Genomic DNA, 18,862 nt, shown 5'->3' with positions numbered 1-18,862 from the left:
ATATGATTAGCATAGAAAGCATAATGGTCACTATCCTATTAGGACATATTTTGATGCAACATGTTCTTGAACAATAATCTAGCTAGAAAAATATGATTAGCATAGGAATAAGAATGATCACTATCCTATTAAGACTTATTTTGATGGAACCTGCCTCTTCCCAACCATAATCTAGCTTGTGAATGTATACCTTGAAAACATTGAGAGACAAAACTTTACCTTACCTAAATATTGTAGTTAATTTATAACTAACAAGTAATAACTTTCCCAAACATAAAAATATCATTTTCTAACCAATTTTTTTGCAATAACACTTAAATTCACACACTTTAATTTCTTCTAAACTTATTCCAAAAAATTGTCAACACATAATATAATATTAATTTTAATCAACCCGTGATTTAATAAAACTCCTAATAAACTATTTCATAATTAAATGTTACTACTTGAGTAAACCAATGACTCAAAACATCTCTTTAATCCTAAAATACATAACTACCAAATAATTGTTTTTTAATATTTTATTTGAATATTTTTAAATATTAACAACAAAGTAAACTTATTAAAAATGACAATTTTTTTTATATATTTAATTGTTTTTTTAAATATTTTATTTGAAAAGTTTTAAATATTAACAATAAAGTAAACTTATTAAAAATAACAATTTTTTTATATATATATTTTAGTTTTATTTGGAGATTATCTATATAAAGTGTTACATTATGAATTCAAAAGGATATGAAAGTTCTAAGTGACCTATATAAAATGCCAAGTAAATAAAATTATCAAGTTTTATGTTAAAAGTAAATATTGAATTATCCATGAATGCGTAAAACATAAAACTAAAATTCTGAATGGAATTTCCTTTATAACGTCCATGTCCTATGTATGTGATTAAAATTTAAGATTGCGACTTTCGAAGAACTGGTTTACGCATGTGTAGTAAACCAGTCTCTAATTGTTTAATTTATTTTTAATGGTGCTAAAAGATGATATGCATTTATTTTTAATGGTGCTAAAAGATGATATGCATAGATCAGGATTGTTTATCACGTAATGTAGCACTTATATTTACTCACGCTGATCCAGTTTTTACTTTTCGTTTACTTTTGACTTTACAGGCCAGTAAGCCCTCCGGATCAGTAATATTATTCTTTTATGCAGATGGATTTTTGTTTAAAATATTGTCAAAACCTATACTTTTCACTTTATAGGAAAAGTATACCTTACCGATCGGTAATATCATCCCAGGTTCCCAAGGAACAGTTCAAACTCTCTCACAATTTTAATTTCCATTTTAATTCCTACATTACAGCTCAACTTGCAGATCAAGAAGAAAAAGTGTACAGATTATCCCGCGTCCATTAAAATGGAAGATTTGTCAAGCAATAAAGCCTGTCATCGTCCAGATCACATCTCTGCCTTTGAGAGTCTTCCCAACGCCTTCAAATTCTGACAATGAAGTTATTTCGTTCCGGCGGAGCTGCATGGCAATGAGCTCATGGGGTGGGATCATATTCGTGTCAAAATCTCCATTGTCACCATCGCTACTATTACCATTATCAGATAACATTCCATGCGTTTTCTTCCAGAAGTTCCCAATGTCCTTCCTCTCTTCCCATATCCTCTCACACAACTCAGGGATATTCACAGGAGCAGAAGAACACTGCTTTCTCCTCTTATTATTCTCTTCATGAGATTTAGGAATATGTCTTCTCCCCTCCTTTCCCACTATATTCTCTTCCAAACCGCAACACCCATTCTCCTCATGAAAGCCCTCTCGCTTGGTCTCCGAGTAAAGAGCAGCGCCCCATATATCCTCCTCATTAAATTCTTCGATCGTCTCTGAGCTATCAATACTTCTGGATTGTTCAATGCCAAAGAACTTGTATATATCTTTGGTGTCCATAGTTTTGGGTCTCCTCTGGATAGAATTACTGCCATCCATGGCCACCAAAGAGCTTTTCTTTGAAAGACCAATGATCCCGCTCACAAATTTCTATCAGAGGTCACTGAGATTGGACCGGTTCTAAGCGCTTTGGCTTCTTCACATAATGTTGCCAGCACTGCAATAACCCAACTCTTTTTCTTCATTATACGAAGTCTACAGAAGTCATAATCTATAACTCGAATGAAACAAAATCAGAAGCTGTGATACCGAGAGTGGATTTGAGGAAGTCCGAGCTCAATTTTCTGCAATGGCATGAACAGTCAGATAGGGAATGCTTCTCCCGGAACCCAAAGTATGGTTTAATACTTGATAAACTTTGGAGTTGAAACGGTATTCAGTGTGCCTATTTCAATTCAGTGGGATGCGTTGTGTGTTCCCTTCCATCCATCACGCCCCGATGTTTCCCGGATTCCCTCTTTCACATCCCTCTCTACAGCCTGCACTCCAACCCCACGTGAAAGCGTCCGACAAGTCATACTCTTTAAGAATGATAAGGATGAAGCTGAGGTTGACAATAAATAAAACAAAATACGTTCGTCACGAGCAGAAGGCTGAAGTTGTCGTTTTATCCTTGAGACGTCGCTTTCGTTATATCTCATTTGCTGCATCCCCATCTCTTTACGGCATTGAGATTTTGTTAGCTGATATTTTGATGTCACATACGCGTTCACTTGACAAGATTTAGGGTATTGAGATTTGAGGGAGTGAGCAAAAGAAATGAATGAGAGGATGTATTCTCTGGTTGCTTCGGTTTTTAAGATAATTCGTGCATGAAGTTTTGAAACATCAACTTTTCAACGATTTAAGTTGATACCTTACTTATAATAGCTTTAAATTAAAATGAATAAGAAATTGTTGATTATTTTAAGAAATTGTTGATTATTTGAGGGAGGGAGTGAGTAATAGAGAAGAACAATAAATTGTATTTTTTTTTGTTACTTGAGTTTTTGATGATAATTTGTGTATAAAGTTTTAATGAAATGTACATCATTTCAATTTGACATCCTACCTATAATATTTGTTAATTAAAGTGAATAAGAGTAAATAAATAAATGTGTCGATGTCTGAGACACTGGTCACCATTTCAATATGAGGAAAATTAGGAAATTTCACAAACTTAATTTATTTTAATAGAATGTATTTGTTATTGTTGTTTTTCCATTGCAAATGGCACCAGTTGTGTAGAAAATGAAATAATTGATAAATGGATTTGTATATTAAATTAAGTTTGTCGGTGCAGGTTGATTGACTATTGCAATTTGATGGGTATGATAAGAAATAGTTAACGATTAATTTCTTTACATTAAAATCTCGTTTTATGGTTTTTGGAAGTCGTTTTTAAAGTTGAATAGCTCATTTCAGTATTATATGCTATATTAAATATAGGTTGTGCACATGCAACAGTGACCCTGTACATTTTCCTCTCGAATCGTCGCATGGATTGAAAGATTCCTCTCTTTTAATGTGGATTGACGTTTCTTAATCAATTGCCATGCGTAACGCTAACTAGTGTTTCCACGCCGCGTGTTTGGTCAATGATAGGCTGTACGAACCAGCGAAAAATGCCCAAGGAGTTGGTTCCGTGGAGAGCAACTTATTTTTAAACCTCCGCATCACTACCGAGTTTCACTGAAATCTATAGTGTACTTGAATTCCCAAACCCTAAATGTCTTAATCACTATAAGTCAGCCTCTAAAAGTCGTGTGTTTATTTCACATTGAAATTATGAAGATCGAAAGGTTTTTTTAATAACTGAAAGAAAGTCTGCAGATGGAGGTTTTCTATTATACAGAGCTATATTGGTATATGATGGGGAGCTGTCTAGGGATGCCAGATTAAAAAAAGTTAAATAATGTTAGTTTAATAAAAAGAATAATCAAATATAACATTAATATTATAAATAATAATTGAATTTAATAGATATAATAAATTAAGATAAATGATTAAAATTTGTTTAGGAAATTGGGAATGGAACTATGTGGTATTTTTTCAGTTTTCAAAGATGATAGAAAATATATAATTCAATATTGTAATTCTTTGAATATTTTAAAATACTACAATATAAGCATTTTATTATAAATTTTTTTGGATATCTATATTAAATAATTTTAATATTAATATATATATTTTCAGAAATATAATAAAATAATATTTTAATGTCAATTATAAAAATTATATTTAGAGAGAGAAAGATTATTCCCTCCATGGTGTATATTGGGATTTTTAAAATAATGAATGAAGATGTATATTTTTTTCAATAATTAATATTATCTTTTAAGTATGACATTTAACAAAAAATGTTCAATGTGTATAAATATAGGGAGAGAAAGAAAGGAAAAATATTTGAGTATATATTTCTTTAGTTATTTATAGTGTTATAATTTAAAATGATCTATATATATTCTATTAAACATTTTCATTCTCTATTCCTTCCCCCTCCTCTCAGCTTTCATTTTTCAATTTTTCATTTTTCTTTATTATCCCTTTTCTTTCTTACTTTCATGATTACATGTCATAGCTTTTTAATTTTAATTATTTATCATTGGACCATTAATTTAATCTTTGGACTATTTTATTAATTTCCTCTAATAAAAAAAGTTAAAAGATGACGAATGTAACTACAAAAGATAGTTGAATAAGGAGAACAAAAATAAAAAGAGTGGGGGGGAGGTGAGGGTGGATTGCGATGGATAAGGTTACTAATAAAAAAAACTAATACAATTAATGAAAATGGAGCAAGGGAGGAAAATTAAAGATAAATAAAATGGACTCGAAAGATACCCAATAAGGCGGGGAAGAGGAATTGGATTTACAAGAAGAAAAACATGTACAACTAAGAGAAGAGGGAAAGAAAGGAAGGAAAAAGGGGGGAGGGGGTTAAGGAGGATTAAAGAGTAAGTTGATAGATTATCGATTTCCAAGAGGGGATAAGTTTATAGCATGTTCACGGTGTTGGACCCATCAACATGTCGGGGGATCTCCCCGGTAAGAAGTCCCAACTAGACCTTAGACTGTCTGGAGTAGTAGTCCTAACAGTGGTTAGTAAAGCTATGTCTTGACTGCGATAGCGTGAAGAGGTAAGCAATATATCTTTGTCGGAAGAAAGTGTGTGACCTTGCGGCGAGTCAAGAGAGATACGTAAGAGGTTCTAACGCATGAAGGGGAAAAGGAAGTATGTCACTTAGAAACCTGTAATAGTACATAGCCTAAAAGGAAAACACGAGTAGAATGATATCATGGGTTGGAAGCAAAATAATCCACAATCCAGAGTGATGAGTTAAACCAACAACACGATCCCAACAAGATTCATACAATCATATGAAAAGTAGTTCACACATGAATGTGTAAGTCAAATAACATACATTCCTAAACCAACTAGAATAGTCCAACTATAATAACAACATATGCATGAAAATGTGGTAGCTCTGTTATATTATATAAAAGTGAAAGTTTCATCGATACATACAACCATCACAACCACTAGCCGCAATAGTGGAATGTTACAGTCAACACCTCCTGATCCTCCAAAGAGATGTACTCGCTTTGAACTGTGGAGAAGCCAGGGCTCGTCAGAATACTCTTCAAGCCATTCTCTAAGCAATGCCTAGCAAAAGCTTGGCTCCCAGAAGGCTATTATATGAGTTATGAGGTTCTATTTATAAAAAAGGGTAGGGTGACCCTTGAAATTCCCCTTTGTGGCCCTTGGACTACCCTCATGACTCTTCAACTTCATTACATAACTCTTTACATTACATATGACCATTTTCATTCCACTAATGACACTTGGAATTTCACTTTACATCACATTTACAATAATAATATATATTCCACATATACCCATATGGGAGGAAAAGGGGCTTCAGTCAGCGAGACAAGACAACACTAAGACTTTGATGGCTGCAGAAAGACTAGCTCATCAACATCCTCTTCGTGATCCTCAGTGTCGAACTGATTCCATGCTTGATAGTGTGAAATGGTGTCCACATACTCTTTGATGATGTCTTCCTAGAAACGAACTCTCGCCTCCATTGCTTCTAGGTATAGTGATTTGGAACCTCTTTCCAACTTGTCCTGTAACATGTGTAGCTTAGTCTTGAGCAAGGTCAAATCGGTGATATACATATACATTTTATCACCGCTGACTTGCAAACCTGCACTGGTGCCATGACCATCAACTGATAAAAGTACGTGTCGAGCTCCAGTCTAGCTTCATTCTTCTCTTTGACCTCGGGGAGCGTACCAGTTGATGGGGTGTCATACTTTATCACCATGACATCCAAACTTCTGAACAACCATGTGTACGAAGCCTCAACACTGACGATGAGTGATGGAAGTTCCTCATAGTTCCGGATGAGACTTTGGATATGTGCTTTGTCCAACTCTGCGTGCAACTTCATCATCTTGTGAAAGTGAAGTGAGCTCCCTTGTATCTCATTTATGACGTATGTACATGATCAACAATGACATGTATGTCTGTGAGTGTTCACATTATCTTGGTGCAACACTGCTGATTACCATGTAGATGGACAATTGCCTTGTGCAGAGTGATGAACCTATCATAAAGTCTCTGTGTGACTGTCTTAATAGTCGATACTTTAGCAAGTATCACCTTCTTCATCTTTTCTTTGGTAGATCTTGTTAATTAATCCTCTCTCTGCGTGGCTGCTTGCAGCTCCTTAACCATGTGCTCATTTTCCGCTATCAAGAACTTCACACTTGAGCTCGTTGCTTCAGCATAAGCCTTTGTAGCATCGGCCAAGGCAGCTAAATGTATTCGTACATCTAACATAATCACTCGTTCTTCAAAGTTCACACGTGATGCATGCTCATCCGGGGTGTGTGATCTACATGCTTGTACAGCTCTGTGTTGTGACTCATTAAAGGCTATGTTGTACAAATTTGTCATTTCTCTGTGTTCCTCTCCTATTGTGATGTCACCTCTTTGCTTCTATCTTCAAAGCTACACTCTCGACAAGTGCATCTGCCTTGAACTTGTATCTTTGCTCCATCTCTGTGCTTTTGACAATCTTCCTCTTGCCTTTTCCTTGCACAAGTTAGCTACTGTTGTTGTTTCTCCCTATGGTGTTGCTCGCTTGAGTGTTGCTATCCACTCTACTTCCATGTTGACCGGTCTATTGAGCCTAGAGGAGTTATAACAATATCTCCATGGGTCTTCCTCTGGCCAATGACACGTTGTGTGGATCCAAGAATAGTACATCCTCACATAGTTGTCCCTGCATAAGCCATGTGGATCATACAGATTGAAATTATTGGAGTGAAACTTAAACTTCTTGTAGTCCTCAACCTTGTCATCCACTTATTTCAAAATCTGGATCGTGTATGACCCAATCCATAAAGGAAGTATAAGCCATGGTGCCTTATTCTTCCTATGCAATCTAGTTGATAACTCTATCGAGATGTGGTATGAAACATCCTACATGACCAACTTGTACATGGAAAACCTTAGCAACACATGTGGAGCCTTCTCCACATTGTACATCCTGATGAACATGCCATCAGGAGAGGTGTACCAATCTGCAATTTTTAACAGCACCTCCATTGCTACTTGGAACATGAAAGGAAGATATTTTTTGTAGATCATCGTGTACAGAGGGGTGATGAAGTGGTTAGATAGACTAGTCATCACTCCTTGGTAGCTGCATTCTGAGAGCAACTTGCAATATATATTCACAACATTTTTTGAGGGTATCCATGCCCACCAATGCTAGAAAATTGTTGACAGACACATATTGCATCGAGCACATAGGTGGACATGAAGAATATTTCTTGTTGATCCTTGGGATGGCTCTAGGCATTAGATACATGCACTTTCAACTGGAGAATCAACATGTCAAACTCATTGAACGATTTTCCTTCACTTGCCAGCTGATCCAACATAACAACCCAACTCTACGGGAATGTCTCCAAACTCCCTTGGCCATACAAGCATCATAGAAAGGTGACCAAGAATTAGTAAGCCTTCATGAGTGTCATTGTCTTATATATCTGGTTGGGTTCCATCCTAAACTGTGATGGCTCCCTTACCAAACACTTCAAGATGTCTCTTGTATTCATGTTGTTGTTAGGAGTGTAGAATGGTGCATCCATCATGTTTGCTAGATGTGGCAAATGATACACCTGCTGATAATCGTTACTCCATTGACACTACCCAGTATCATCATCTCAGCGTAAGTGTGTGAGACAAACAAGTGGATCATGTTTGTGCATGGGAAGGTTGGATACCTTCATGCAACCTTGTATAATCATGACTTATGAATATTGACATAGATGTGTCGGTCCTCCAGATTCTAGTCAAATCTGCCTACTAAAATAGTGTTGATGTCTTGCCATGTGATCTTAATTTCTTTCTAAATGAACAAGTGTGCATCTGTGTAAATGGTTCAAGCTCATAGACCCCTTCTCAAAAACATCTCCATACTTCTTTTAGCTGTGTCTTTTGATCCAGCTCTCTTGGAGGTCATGATACCTGCATTACTGAGAAACTATCCAAAAACATGTGGTACCTGGAGATAGAGAAGACACTCACAGCAAGACAATGTCAGCTAAAAAACATAAAACAACTCGAGAATCAATCAGGCAACAAACTAGTGACTATTGGCAAAGATTGCACAATATTGACTCTAGAATGCTAAAATACTGTCAGCTGGAACTATGCATTGCATAGTCCTAGCTGTTAGTGAGGCTCACTACTAACTAGAACTATGCAATGCCCAAATTAGTCAGGATGGGTTTCTCGCTAGAATTGCCAATGGGTACGACTGGGGCACTCACCCTCAGGATTGCGCAAAGCTCAATTGGGAGCCAGTGTATGTAGCCTCTGTGCAATTCCTGGAGGTAAGGTAGAGCCTTGACTACTAGGAAGGTGTAGTGCATGCTCGGATAAATAAGATTTGGGTCAAGACAATCCAAATCTGCCCAAGGGTAACCTTTAAACATGAAGGAATGAATGTGTCTGCAAAGCGGGTGCAATCTAAGTGAATAGACATGCATGCAATTCAGGTAACTGCAGAAATCAGTCAAACTACAAAACCATGGAGCTCTTGAAGAGAGTCGTTGTAACGATAATTGTTAGTGCAGAAACAATGTTATGCATGCGACACTCAGGAAGGGAAATGAAAAATTTGAAACAACACTTCTACAAGTTCAAATTCATTCCAACAGTCGTTCAATAAAACAGGGAAACAACACTCATACAAGCCGAGAAATAAAAACAACAGAAAAAGCGGAAAAAGACATGAAAAGAAAAACTTACCTGGAAACGTTGTGCCAACTGTGTCGAAGGTTCCTAGATGCCTCAACAATGCTAGAGCTCCAAGATCGAATGTGAAGAATGAGCTTTGAGGAGTTGTTTAAATAGATTTGGTGAACTTCAGGTTTATGATGCAGATGCCACAAATATAGGAAAAAGAGACATTTCATGGGATGTTTCTAAAATCAAATTTGCATGTAACTCCCGCTGCTAAAAATAGACCCCTAAAATGTATGGATTCTTTTTTTTCTATTTTTTTTATTTTTTTTGCGAAAAGCTTCTTGGCATTCAAGGAAGGATTTCGTAGTTCTAGAGAGAACCTGGCAACCTAAAACAAGAATTCATTGAGGGGAAAAATTCTTCGTTGTTTCGGGGCTAAGTGCCCCTCGATAACTGGCCAACTATGCACAATTTTCCAGAGCAAGGCTGCTGGCCTATTCTGTGGATTTCTGGAGAGCACTGTTGACTCGCCTGCTCTACACATTTCTGAAGAGTAGTGTTGGTTGGCCTGCTCTGTACAATTTTCCAAAGCAAGGCTAACTGGCCTATTCTACACAATTTTTGAGTGTGGGCAACTGTTGGGCTTCTCTCCACAATTCCTTAGGCGAAGACAGACTACCCTCGAGGATTGTGCAGCTTTACCCGACAACCCAATGACCAGATGTGAAGCAAGTGTTGGGCCACCGTATGGTTGGTCGAGAGAACAAGTAAATGAGCACAAATTGTTAAATGATAGATAACATCAAATAAAAATAAGTAACTGATCAGTGCAGGATAGTTGTTATGATTTCGAGGATGGAGGTGCCAAAACGAGGTGAAGGAAAAATTTTGGAGGGTGGTTGTAACTGCTACAACATCGCCATGTTCCCTACAGAACTTATTGGGGTACTTCTTAATCTTAGTAGCTTCTCTCATGATTCAAGAATTGTAAAATTTCATGGAAGCTAGGATTTTGGATTGGTTAAAAAATTAACGTGGTTGGTGCTCAAGAATGGAAGAATTCGACACCCGATGATGGGTGATACTTTTTATGTGCTCTTTTAGGTGGGTCATAAATTGTTTACCTATCCAGCCTATGTAAGATTTCCCACATGAACTAGGAGTTTGGTAGAGACCTGACCCTTTCATTGGGTCAAACTTATATTTAGTTGACAAAAATAATTGCTTGAGGATTTTATGGGGAATAAATATAGCCTTTATGTTCTTTTGGGAAAAAACATGGGTAATAAGATAAGTGATTGGAGGGATAAATATGGTTGGACTTAGGGTTAGAGATAACTTTGAAGGATTTATTTATTTGAGAGAAGGAGTAGTTATTGGATCTAAAAACTTGGATTAGATGGTCTTCTTCAAAGGAAAGAGAGTGGGAATTAGAGATTTTAAGGCCCCAAGAGTTAAGAGTTTTGAGAACACTAGATTGTTGGGATTTTTTATGGTGTGAATGTGCATGGAGATAAGTGTCAATATGGGTCTTTTTATTGTAAAGTTGATTGTAAGAGAGTTGCCATGAAGGAGGGGAGAAGGACATTTAGGAAAGGAAAGGAATTATCAAATTCAACTTCCATAGTGAATTGAATGGGGGGATAAATTCTACTAATATGGGAGAGAAAAGCATTGAGAGATAGTAGGTCATGTCACCAAATGACAAAATTGTCATAAAAAAAAACAAAACCAACACATTGGTTTGTGATATGATGAATTAAAAGATTTGGATTCAAAATATTCCATGTAGATGTTAGCCACAATGAGGGATAAGGAAGAACCCATAGTTCTGCATTTTCTTTACTAGTAGATGGTACATTTGAAAGGGAAGAAAGTGGAGGAGAGGAAAATTTAATTAGGTCAAGGGTTTCGCTATCAACCAATTCAGAGATGAAATTTAAGCCTTTAGGGTGAGGATTTTAGTGAATAAAATTATTACATCAAAATTAACCAAAATTTTATCTTCATCAACATGGATACTTTTGGTTTTATGAATGAAATCAAATGAATATTTGATATAAGAGCGGGTGGAGCCCACAAATTATTGAAACCCTTTGGCTAAATATCACACAAGTGCATGGGTTAGGCCACCAATAACATTGATGATGGGCCTAAGTGGGACTTTCGATTTGTGAAATTTTTGTTCACCATAAATTTTAGTGATTTTGGTGTGAGGAATTAGTCACTACTAAATGGTAGCATCAAGAGAAAAGGATTTTAAAGCCTTAGTGACTAACTGAGTGATGGAATTAATGGGTGTTTTGGGAATAATTTTATAGGAAGATGAGGAAATAAGACCAATCACTATGTATTCATAATATATATTATTCATACCAATGTTGGGATTTCCTTTATCCACTGTAAGGAAAAGAATGTGGGGTATCATAGTTGAGGAATTTGGTGGCGAGTGTTTCTTCTTTGGATAAATTAGATTTGGGGGTCTTAGCATGGTGAAGTACTTTGCTACAATCTTGTGGAATTTATTCAGCTATGTGATGGGGAGGGATTTGAGAAACTAACACAATAAAGCACAATATATCTTTCTCGTTGATTTGAAAACGGACAAGGGAAAAATTGAACCCTTTTTCTAGGAAATGAAGGGTAGAGGAATCGAGTTCAAATGATGAACAACTAACATTGGAAGGGGGTTTAGGAATGACAGGGATGGTAGAAAATCATTCAATACAAGAATTAGAAAAGGAATTTGAGAAAGAGAGAGAATATTTAGGATAAGAATTGATATCATTTTTATTAATGAAATCAATTTTAGTAAAAATATGGGTATTATTATTAATCGTAAGGGCTTTAATATTATTAGTATCAAGATAATAATATATTGGTGGTAATAAAAAAAGCTAATGTAAACATTAAATAAATTTTTATAATGAGTAAAATATTTCGCTGTCAATTATTTCTATATTATATAAAGCATTTGAGAGTAAAAACCTCTTATGGTTAGAAGATTTAAGGTATGTGTTGATAAAAATGAAGAAGTTATGTAATTCCTTCGATGCTCAGTATGGAGTGTATGCATGTGAGCCACAAACACACACATATAAAATTTGAAAGGTAGATGCATCTTAACCACGGAGATTTTAAGTATTCGAAGGGATGAAACATCAAGAAGTGCAAGTATTCTTTCAAATTTACAATATAAATAAAATAGAAATTTACACCTCAAAAAATTTAATCCTTCATAAATCAAAGATTAAGTTAAATCTACTCTCCTAATTTTCAAATACATTAATTTTAAACAAATTAATATAAAAGAGTAATGAATAACTTATTGATTTTTTCAAAACTTTACTATTGATTTTTTCCATTCATGTTTTTTATCTATTAATATAATTTATTTTATTCTTATTCTAATTTAATTTATAATTTATTAAATAAAATTAACTTAATAGAGATGCCTTATTTTTCACTAATTTAATATGCTTTATAGATATAATACTTTAAAAATATTAATAACAGAACATTATTTAAATTTCCAAAATAATAAAAAAATTTAAAATCTATTTTTAAAATAATTTTATCTAAATCACATATATGATAAAAAAGTTCCCACCCATATATCTCTTTCATATCTCAACATATATCTCTTTCATATCTCAATTCTTTAAACTTTATATTAGTTTATATACATAAAAATGTATTTAAATCAAATTAATATATATATATATAGATATATATATATTTATTTATTTATATATTCTTATTCCATATAAATATAAAGGTGTGACATAATAATATACAAATATGGAGATGTGACATAATAATATGAGGAAGATCGGTGAGTAGAAATGTGATATTTTATAAAATTATTGATTTAAAATAAATCAATATCATCCAAAAATATAATATTTCAAAATTTATAGTAATTAATGTATTGCCATATTATCTCTATATATCTTATTATTAAAAATAAGAGATTTCTTATCATTCAAACAAGAATTTCTTATCATTCAAAAATTTTTGTTTCATTCTTTAAAATAAAATGAAAGTGTAAATTTATCTATACTTAATATAAAATTGACGCATGTTAACATATAAAAAACATATATATTTATTTTTCAATATAAAAATATATATAATTAATTTTATACTTGTGATATTTTCCTCTTACTTCCTAGTTTATTAATATCACAAATCAAATCTCCTCCGTTATTCCAAGATTATTAATATCACAAATCAAATACCCCGGTTATCCCAAGATTCGATTTGACCTTAAGGTGTAACACCATTAAGATTATAAATAAGTCGTACCAAAAAAACAGAACAAAAACTTTTATAAAATTATATTATCTCGAATATGATTTATGGTTATGAAAATATACTTTCTTGTAAGAGGTGAGAGGTAATATATTATGGTAATATCTATATTAATATAAATTTATGAAATATTGAACATGTTCCCACATTAAAATCTAACATTAAAAGATTTCATCCGGGATAGATCTGGGTCAACTACTTTAATTTTAAGTTTTTTTTAAGTATAATCAATATCTTATTTAAATGTATTTTAACATTTTAATATGTTTTTTTTTCTGTGATGTTCTTTTTATTTATATAATTTTTAATTATGTTTTTAATTTTATTTTTAATTTATAGAATATTTTTTAATATTTAATATTTTATAAGATATATGTAGTTATTATTTTGTTAACTATGAAATTAATATTTAATACTTAAATAAAAAAATTCAAAACAAAAAATAATATATAATATATATTAATAACAAAAAAAATCAATATCCATTATAAATATAAATAAAATATTTTAATATACAACCTAAAATAATTTATATAAACTTTACTCTCACTTGAATAATTAAAAATAAAATATTTAATACATTTTATACACCAATTCTCGTAAATTCATGATAATCTAACACAATATCTATTAATTTATATCCCAATTCTTCTTTCTTTAGGTTAATTTAACCATGTATTTCAATAACACAATTGAAAGTAAGTGTTTAGGTATATATACATATATTTTAAAGAATAAAAACATATTTGACATATAGGTGTCTTTAACGCCCACATATTTATGTAATGGAAATTTCTTATTCCACCTGTTAGTGGTTTTTACATCCCAATAGGGGTAGTTTGGGTAGTTTATATATATTAAGACTATAATATAATATAATATAATATAATATTATATAATATTATATATATATATATATATATATTAATGAAAAGAAAAGTATTATTTGATGGACAAGGTTATGTGTAAGTAAAGGTGTGATCTTTCAAAAAAAAAAAAAAAAAATATAAATATTTTAATTTCATTTATTAGGATAATATTTTATTTTTCATTTTAATCAAAGCATTTTGGTATCTATTTTTATATATGATATAATTAAAAGTAAAATATTTGTCATTATAATAATATTTTACTCTAAAAAGTTATTATTTGATTTTATGATTAATTTCGATGATAGAAAAGAGCCATAAAGCAAAAAAATTATAAAACTATATAGGTTTGTAATTGTTGAGAACATGCACTTCTTTTGAAGAGGTTTAATGTAAGAATATAATCGAAACATGTATGTTAACATAATTTTGTGAAATACTATGTTGTGTTAATATGAAAAATGTGATTTACTACACACATAAACATCTCTATATAGAGAGAGAAAGGGGGGGAGAGAGAGAGGTGGAGAGTAATAATGTGAGCCATAGCTAAAATATCTTCATCTCCATGCAAATAGAATATTTCATTGTGTGCTATATATATATATATATATATATATATATATATATATATATATATATATATATATTAAATTGGTATTACGTAAAAATACGAAAACATTAAGATACATTTTCCAGGTTTCCATGTATTTTTCAGAGTTCATCATACCATGTACCAATCTACCATAAGGGAAACTAGATATGCTAACAACCTGTGGAGGAGAGAATCATACCAAGATTGAAACAATTGTTGTAAGTAAAGAAGCCTATCAACTATGGAACTCTAAACATAAATGTCACTAGAGTACATAGGACAAAATCAAGAAACTGAAGAAGTCTCTAAAGTAGAATCTTTCGTATCGAAACCTAGAGGAGCTAGATGTTTTACCTCACATTGGAGATGGCTCTCCAAGTGGGCTATCCAGACATCCAAAATCTCCATGCAAAAATGTTGGAACCACATGGCATGCTTGATGTCATTCAAGGTACAAAATATGTCATACTTCTCCTCTCGTTTCTCCTTTAGAAGTCTTCCAGGGAAGATTTTCAATTGCCAGGGAAGAGTAATACAGTTAAGATATTGTTTCTGCAACAACCTTAGGTTAAAAGTTCATGTAATAAAGTTAATAAAGGAAAAATAAGACGAATGTCATGGGATATGTATTCTTTGTTGAATATTGGGTCAAAAATCGTAGTGGGTGTTCATTTAGTTTATTATGGAAAAAGGAAATTTTCTAAAGCATTGGAAAATGCAAAGAGCCATTAATTGACATTTTACTTATGAAAATAAAGGAAAATAGGAGAAAAAGGAGATGAAAGGCCACAAATTTGCAGGAGAAGAAAATTGAAGGAAAAATAGAGGAAATTGATGTAAATAGAGGCCTCAATAATAAAAATGCTTCTGAGGATTTGTTCGCAACTTTTTTCTAGTTATCTTTTCTTATTTTTAGCTTACATCTCTCTCTAATCTCTCATACTATTGCACACTTAGAGCATTCCTGGAGCTATCTAGCATTTGTGAAAGGAAATCAATGGAAGGACAAGAAGGAAAAGACAAAAAAAAGGGCAAGCAAGGAAAAGTTTCATCAAGCAGCTTCAATAGGAATACTTGGGGGTAATCGTTTCCATGTGTGATTTCCTAGTTGGTTTCTAAATGCATGGTACATGCATCTGTGTATTTGGCTCTCTTATCATCATTAGCATGTATTTTCCCATGTATGACAGTGGTTCCAACCTTGCCTTGCGGTTTCTGGATAATCATGGTCTGATGGGGTTATTTTATTTGGTTTCTCTTTGGATTATCGGATGGTTTTGGAATTGGGTGAGGTGGTTTAAGGAAAATTCCCATAGGGCCTAGGAATCCCTTGACTAGTTTTGGTGTGATTGAAATAAAGTCTTAGGGTGGAGACAGGAAAATTCCTCAAATTCTTGATGAATAAATTTAGAGGCATTCAAACTTGTTTTGGGCCTATTAATTCATTGACCGGTTTTGGCAAGATTTTGGTAAAGCCTGAGGGTAGAGGTGGTTTAATCTCTAACAAGCCCTAGTTGTTTATTTATTAGTTTCCTTATGTGATCTCTTGACTGGTTTTGGTGGGATTGCGAGAGGATGAGGGTGGAGGTGGTTTAGTCGCTTGGAAGCCCTAGCTGTTTTTGTCTTGAGTCCAACATTCATGCTTGGAATATGGTACAAGGGTGATTTACTAAAAGAAAGATTTGGTTCATCTTAATGTATCATCAGGTGGTACCTGGAAGTTCATGACTTCATTGGCTTTTGCATATGTTAATAAGATCTCTTTTACTTTTGTATTTCATGAGTACTTGTACTTTCTATTATTTGGATTTGGTGGATATTATATCATGTTTATTATTCTGGTTATATGTTGGTTATAAGCATGGTTTGATAACAGGCTCTAGTTATGGTTCTTGACATGTTTTTATTATTTTATGAAGGATTAATGAATGCATGAGCTAAAATTGTGATTGCACCTATTATGAGAGTGTATTAGACCTTCTTAATGATTCTTAGATAAGTATCAGACCCCCATATTCTAATATGGATTCATGACCTATAGATTACATGTTCGCAATATGTTTGATGAAATGACTATCATGGTTAGGCCTAGTTAAGTTAAGTATTTGACCAAGTTTGGTATGAAAGGATTTTTATTGATGGTATTAATAATTTTGGAAAGTCTCACTGAGTTTTGGGTAGTGGTTTGGAGGCTGACTTGGAATTTAGGCTCAAAATCAGGGACCATACCCTTTGAACTAAAGATTTTACATCACAACAACTACGTTGTAGGCTTATGCATGCATTTGGACGCCCTCAACTACAATGAGGCATTTTCATACATGTGGTTGGGAGCCCAAGTCACTAAAAGGAATTCCAACTCAGGGTTTGGGCACTAGGAGTTGTTGTTCAACTCTTGGGTGTGTTGTAGCTCCCGAGGAAGGTTAGTAATATTCAATTTGTTGATTTGACTTCCTTAACTGCAATTAGGAGGTTGAGTCACGTCACAATTGTCCTCATCTCATGTTTACCCCAATAGGCTATTGAAAGTGGGTAAATGTGGGAGGTGGCATTACATATTCGTATCAGAGAATGGTTCAATACTTGCACTAGATGCAAAAAATGTGTTTGTCGTGCATGAATGCCAGCTGCCTATATGGTTGTTATGCATGCATTGTCATGGTTATGGTTGTCATGCATGAGGTCATGATATGTAGTTGGTGTTATCATGCATGATGTCTATATATTGATATGATTATTTATTTACATGTATTTTGCTAATATGAACTGATTTTTCATACATGATAATCTCCCCTGAATTTCATTGAGGTGTATTGATTATGTTTGTATTTGGTTTATCTGGCATGGTATGTTTGAAGAAAAATGGTGGATTATAGTCACGTGACTCACATTATAGGTCATATGAGCAACCAAGAGATGGGTACTATCCTCACATAGAAGACACCTTTATATGTTTAAAGGAAGAAATTAGAAGTTGCAAAGAAGGTAATGACATAATAATTCAGTCATAGGAAATATTTATCAGGAAACAAGAGAAACAAGAAGAGCTCAATGTAGTTATTCTTTAGAGTTTGTGAGACTTGTAGAGATAGCAACAACCATGGATCAATTATGGATATGAGGATAACACTAATAAAGTATATGGTAATAGGTCTCATGGTGGGCACAGGTGAGACAGGGATGACATGGTTACAGATGACAGGTCCTTGGATACACCTAATAAGAGAGGAGGTGGATATGGGTTCTACTCTAGTTTTGGTTAAGATGGGTATCATGGTCATCATCGCTATCATCCTCATAGGAGGAGTGATAGGGGATATTTTCCAGATGAGTTCAAGAAAGTCGAGCTTCCTACATTTGATGGAGAACTGAAGAATCCAGAAGATACAAAGGCATGGTTTCTTTGTATCAATAATTTCTTTGACTTGCATGATTACGCACTGAACATGAGGGTCAAGATAGCTATTTTCATTCTTAAATGGAAAGAACACATCTACTGGGAAGATGTGAAGCGTGTTATAAACGTAAGGAAAAATGTGTTTAGCTGGCATGAATTCAAGAGACTCTTCAGGAAGAAATACTTGTGAGAGAGGTATTAGGAAAGTAAGGCCAAGGAGTTTTATGAGCTGAAGATGGGATCAATGACAAATGAGGAGTGCACAACTAAGTTCCTAAAGTTATTGAGGTATGTGTCATATCTTAAGGATGACAAAACCAAAGATCAAAGATATATCAATTGATTTACATTAGAATTTAAGGATTAGATTGAGTACGATAAGCCTCAATTGCTGGAAGAAGTCATTGGAAAATTGAAGAATTGTTATGAGAAATTGAATTGTAAGACAAAGTCTAAGAAGGGTTGTAAATGGGATGAGAAGACTAAAGGGAAATGGCCACCAAAGAAAACAAGACTTCATGATGCA

At 33.4% G+C, this 18,862-nt stretch overlaps 1 protein-coding gene across 1 annotated transcript; it reads right to left on the bottom strand.

Annotated features, from left to right (window-relative positions):
- Positions 1 to 1,381: 1,381 nt before the first annotated feature.
- LOC149226250 (protein S40-6-like) lies at positions 1,382 to 1,948 on the bottom strand. Its single transcript, XM_089380146.1, has one exon. The coding sequence runs from the start codon at positions 1,946 to 1,948 to the stop codon at positions 1,382 to 1,384; it is 567 nt and encodes a 188-aa protein (XP_089236272.1).
- Between the last annotated feature and the right edge of the window lie 16,914 nt (positions 1,949 to 18,862).

This window comes from Pinus tabuliformis, chromosome J, assembly GCF_031772625.1.
Source record: "Pinus tabuliformis cultivar Carrire ecotype Pingquan chromosome J, CPIR1, whole genome shotgun sequence".
Classification (NCBI taxonomy): Eukaryota; Viridiplantae; Streptophyta; class Pinopsida; order Pinales; family Pinaceae; genus Pinus; species Pinus tabuliformis.
Note: the sequence above shows the minus strand (reverse complement) of the source record. Positions and strands in the feature narration are given on the sequence as shown.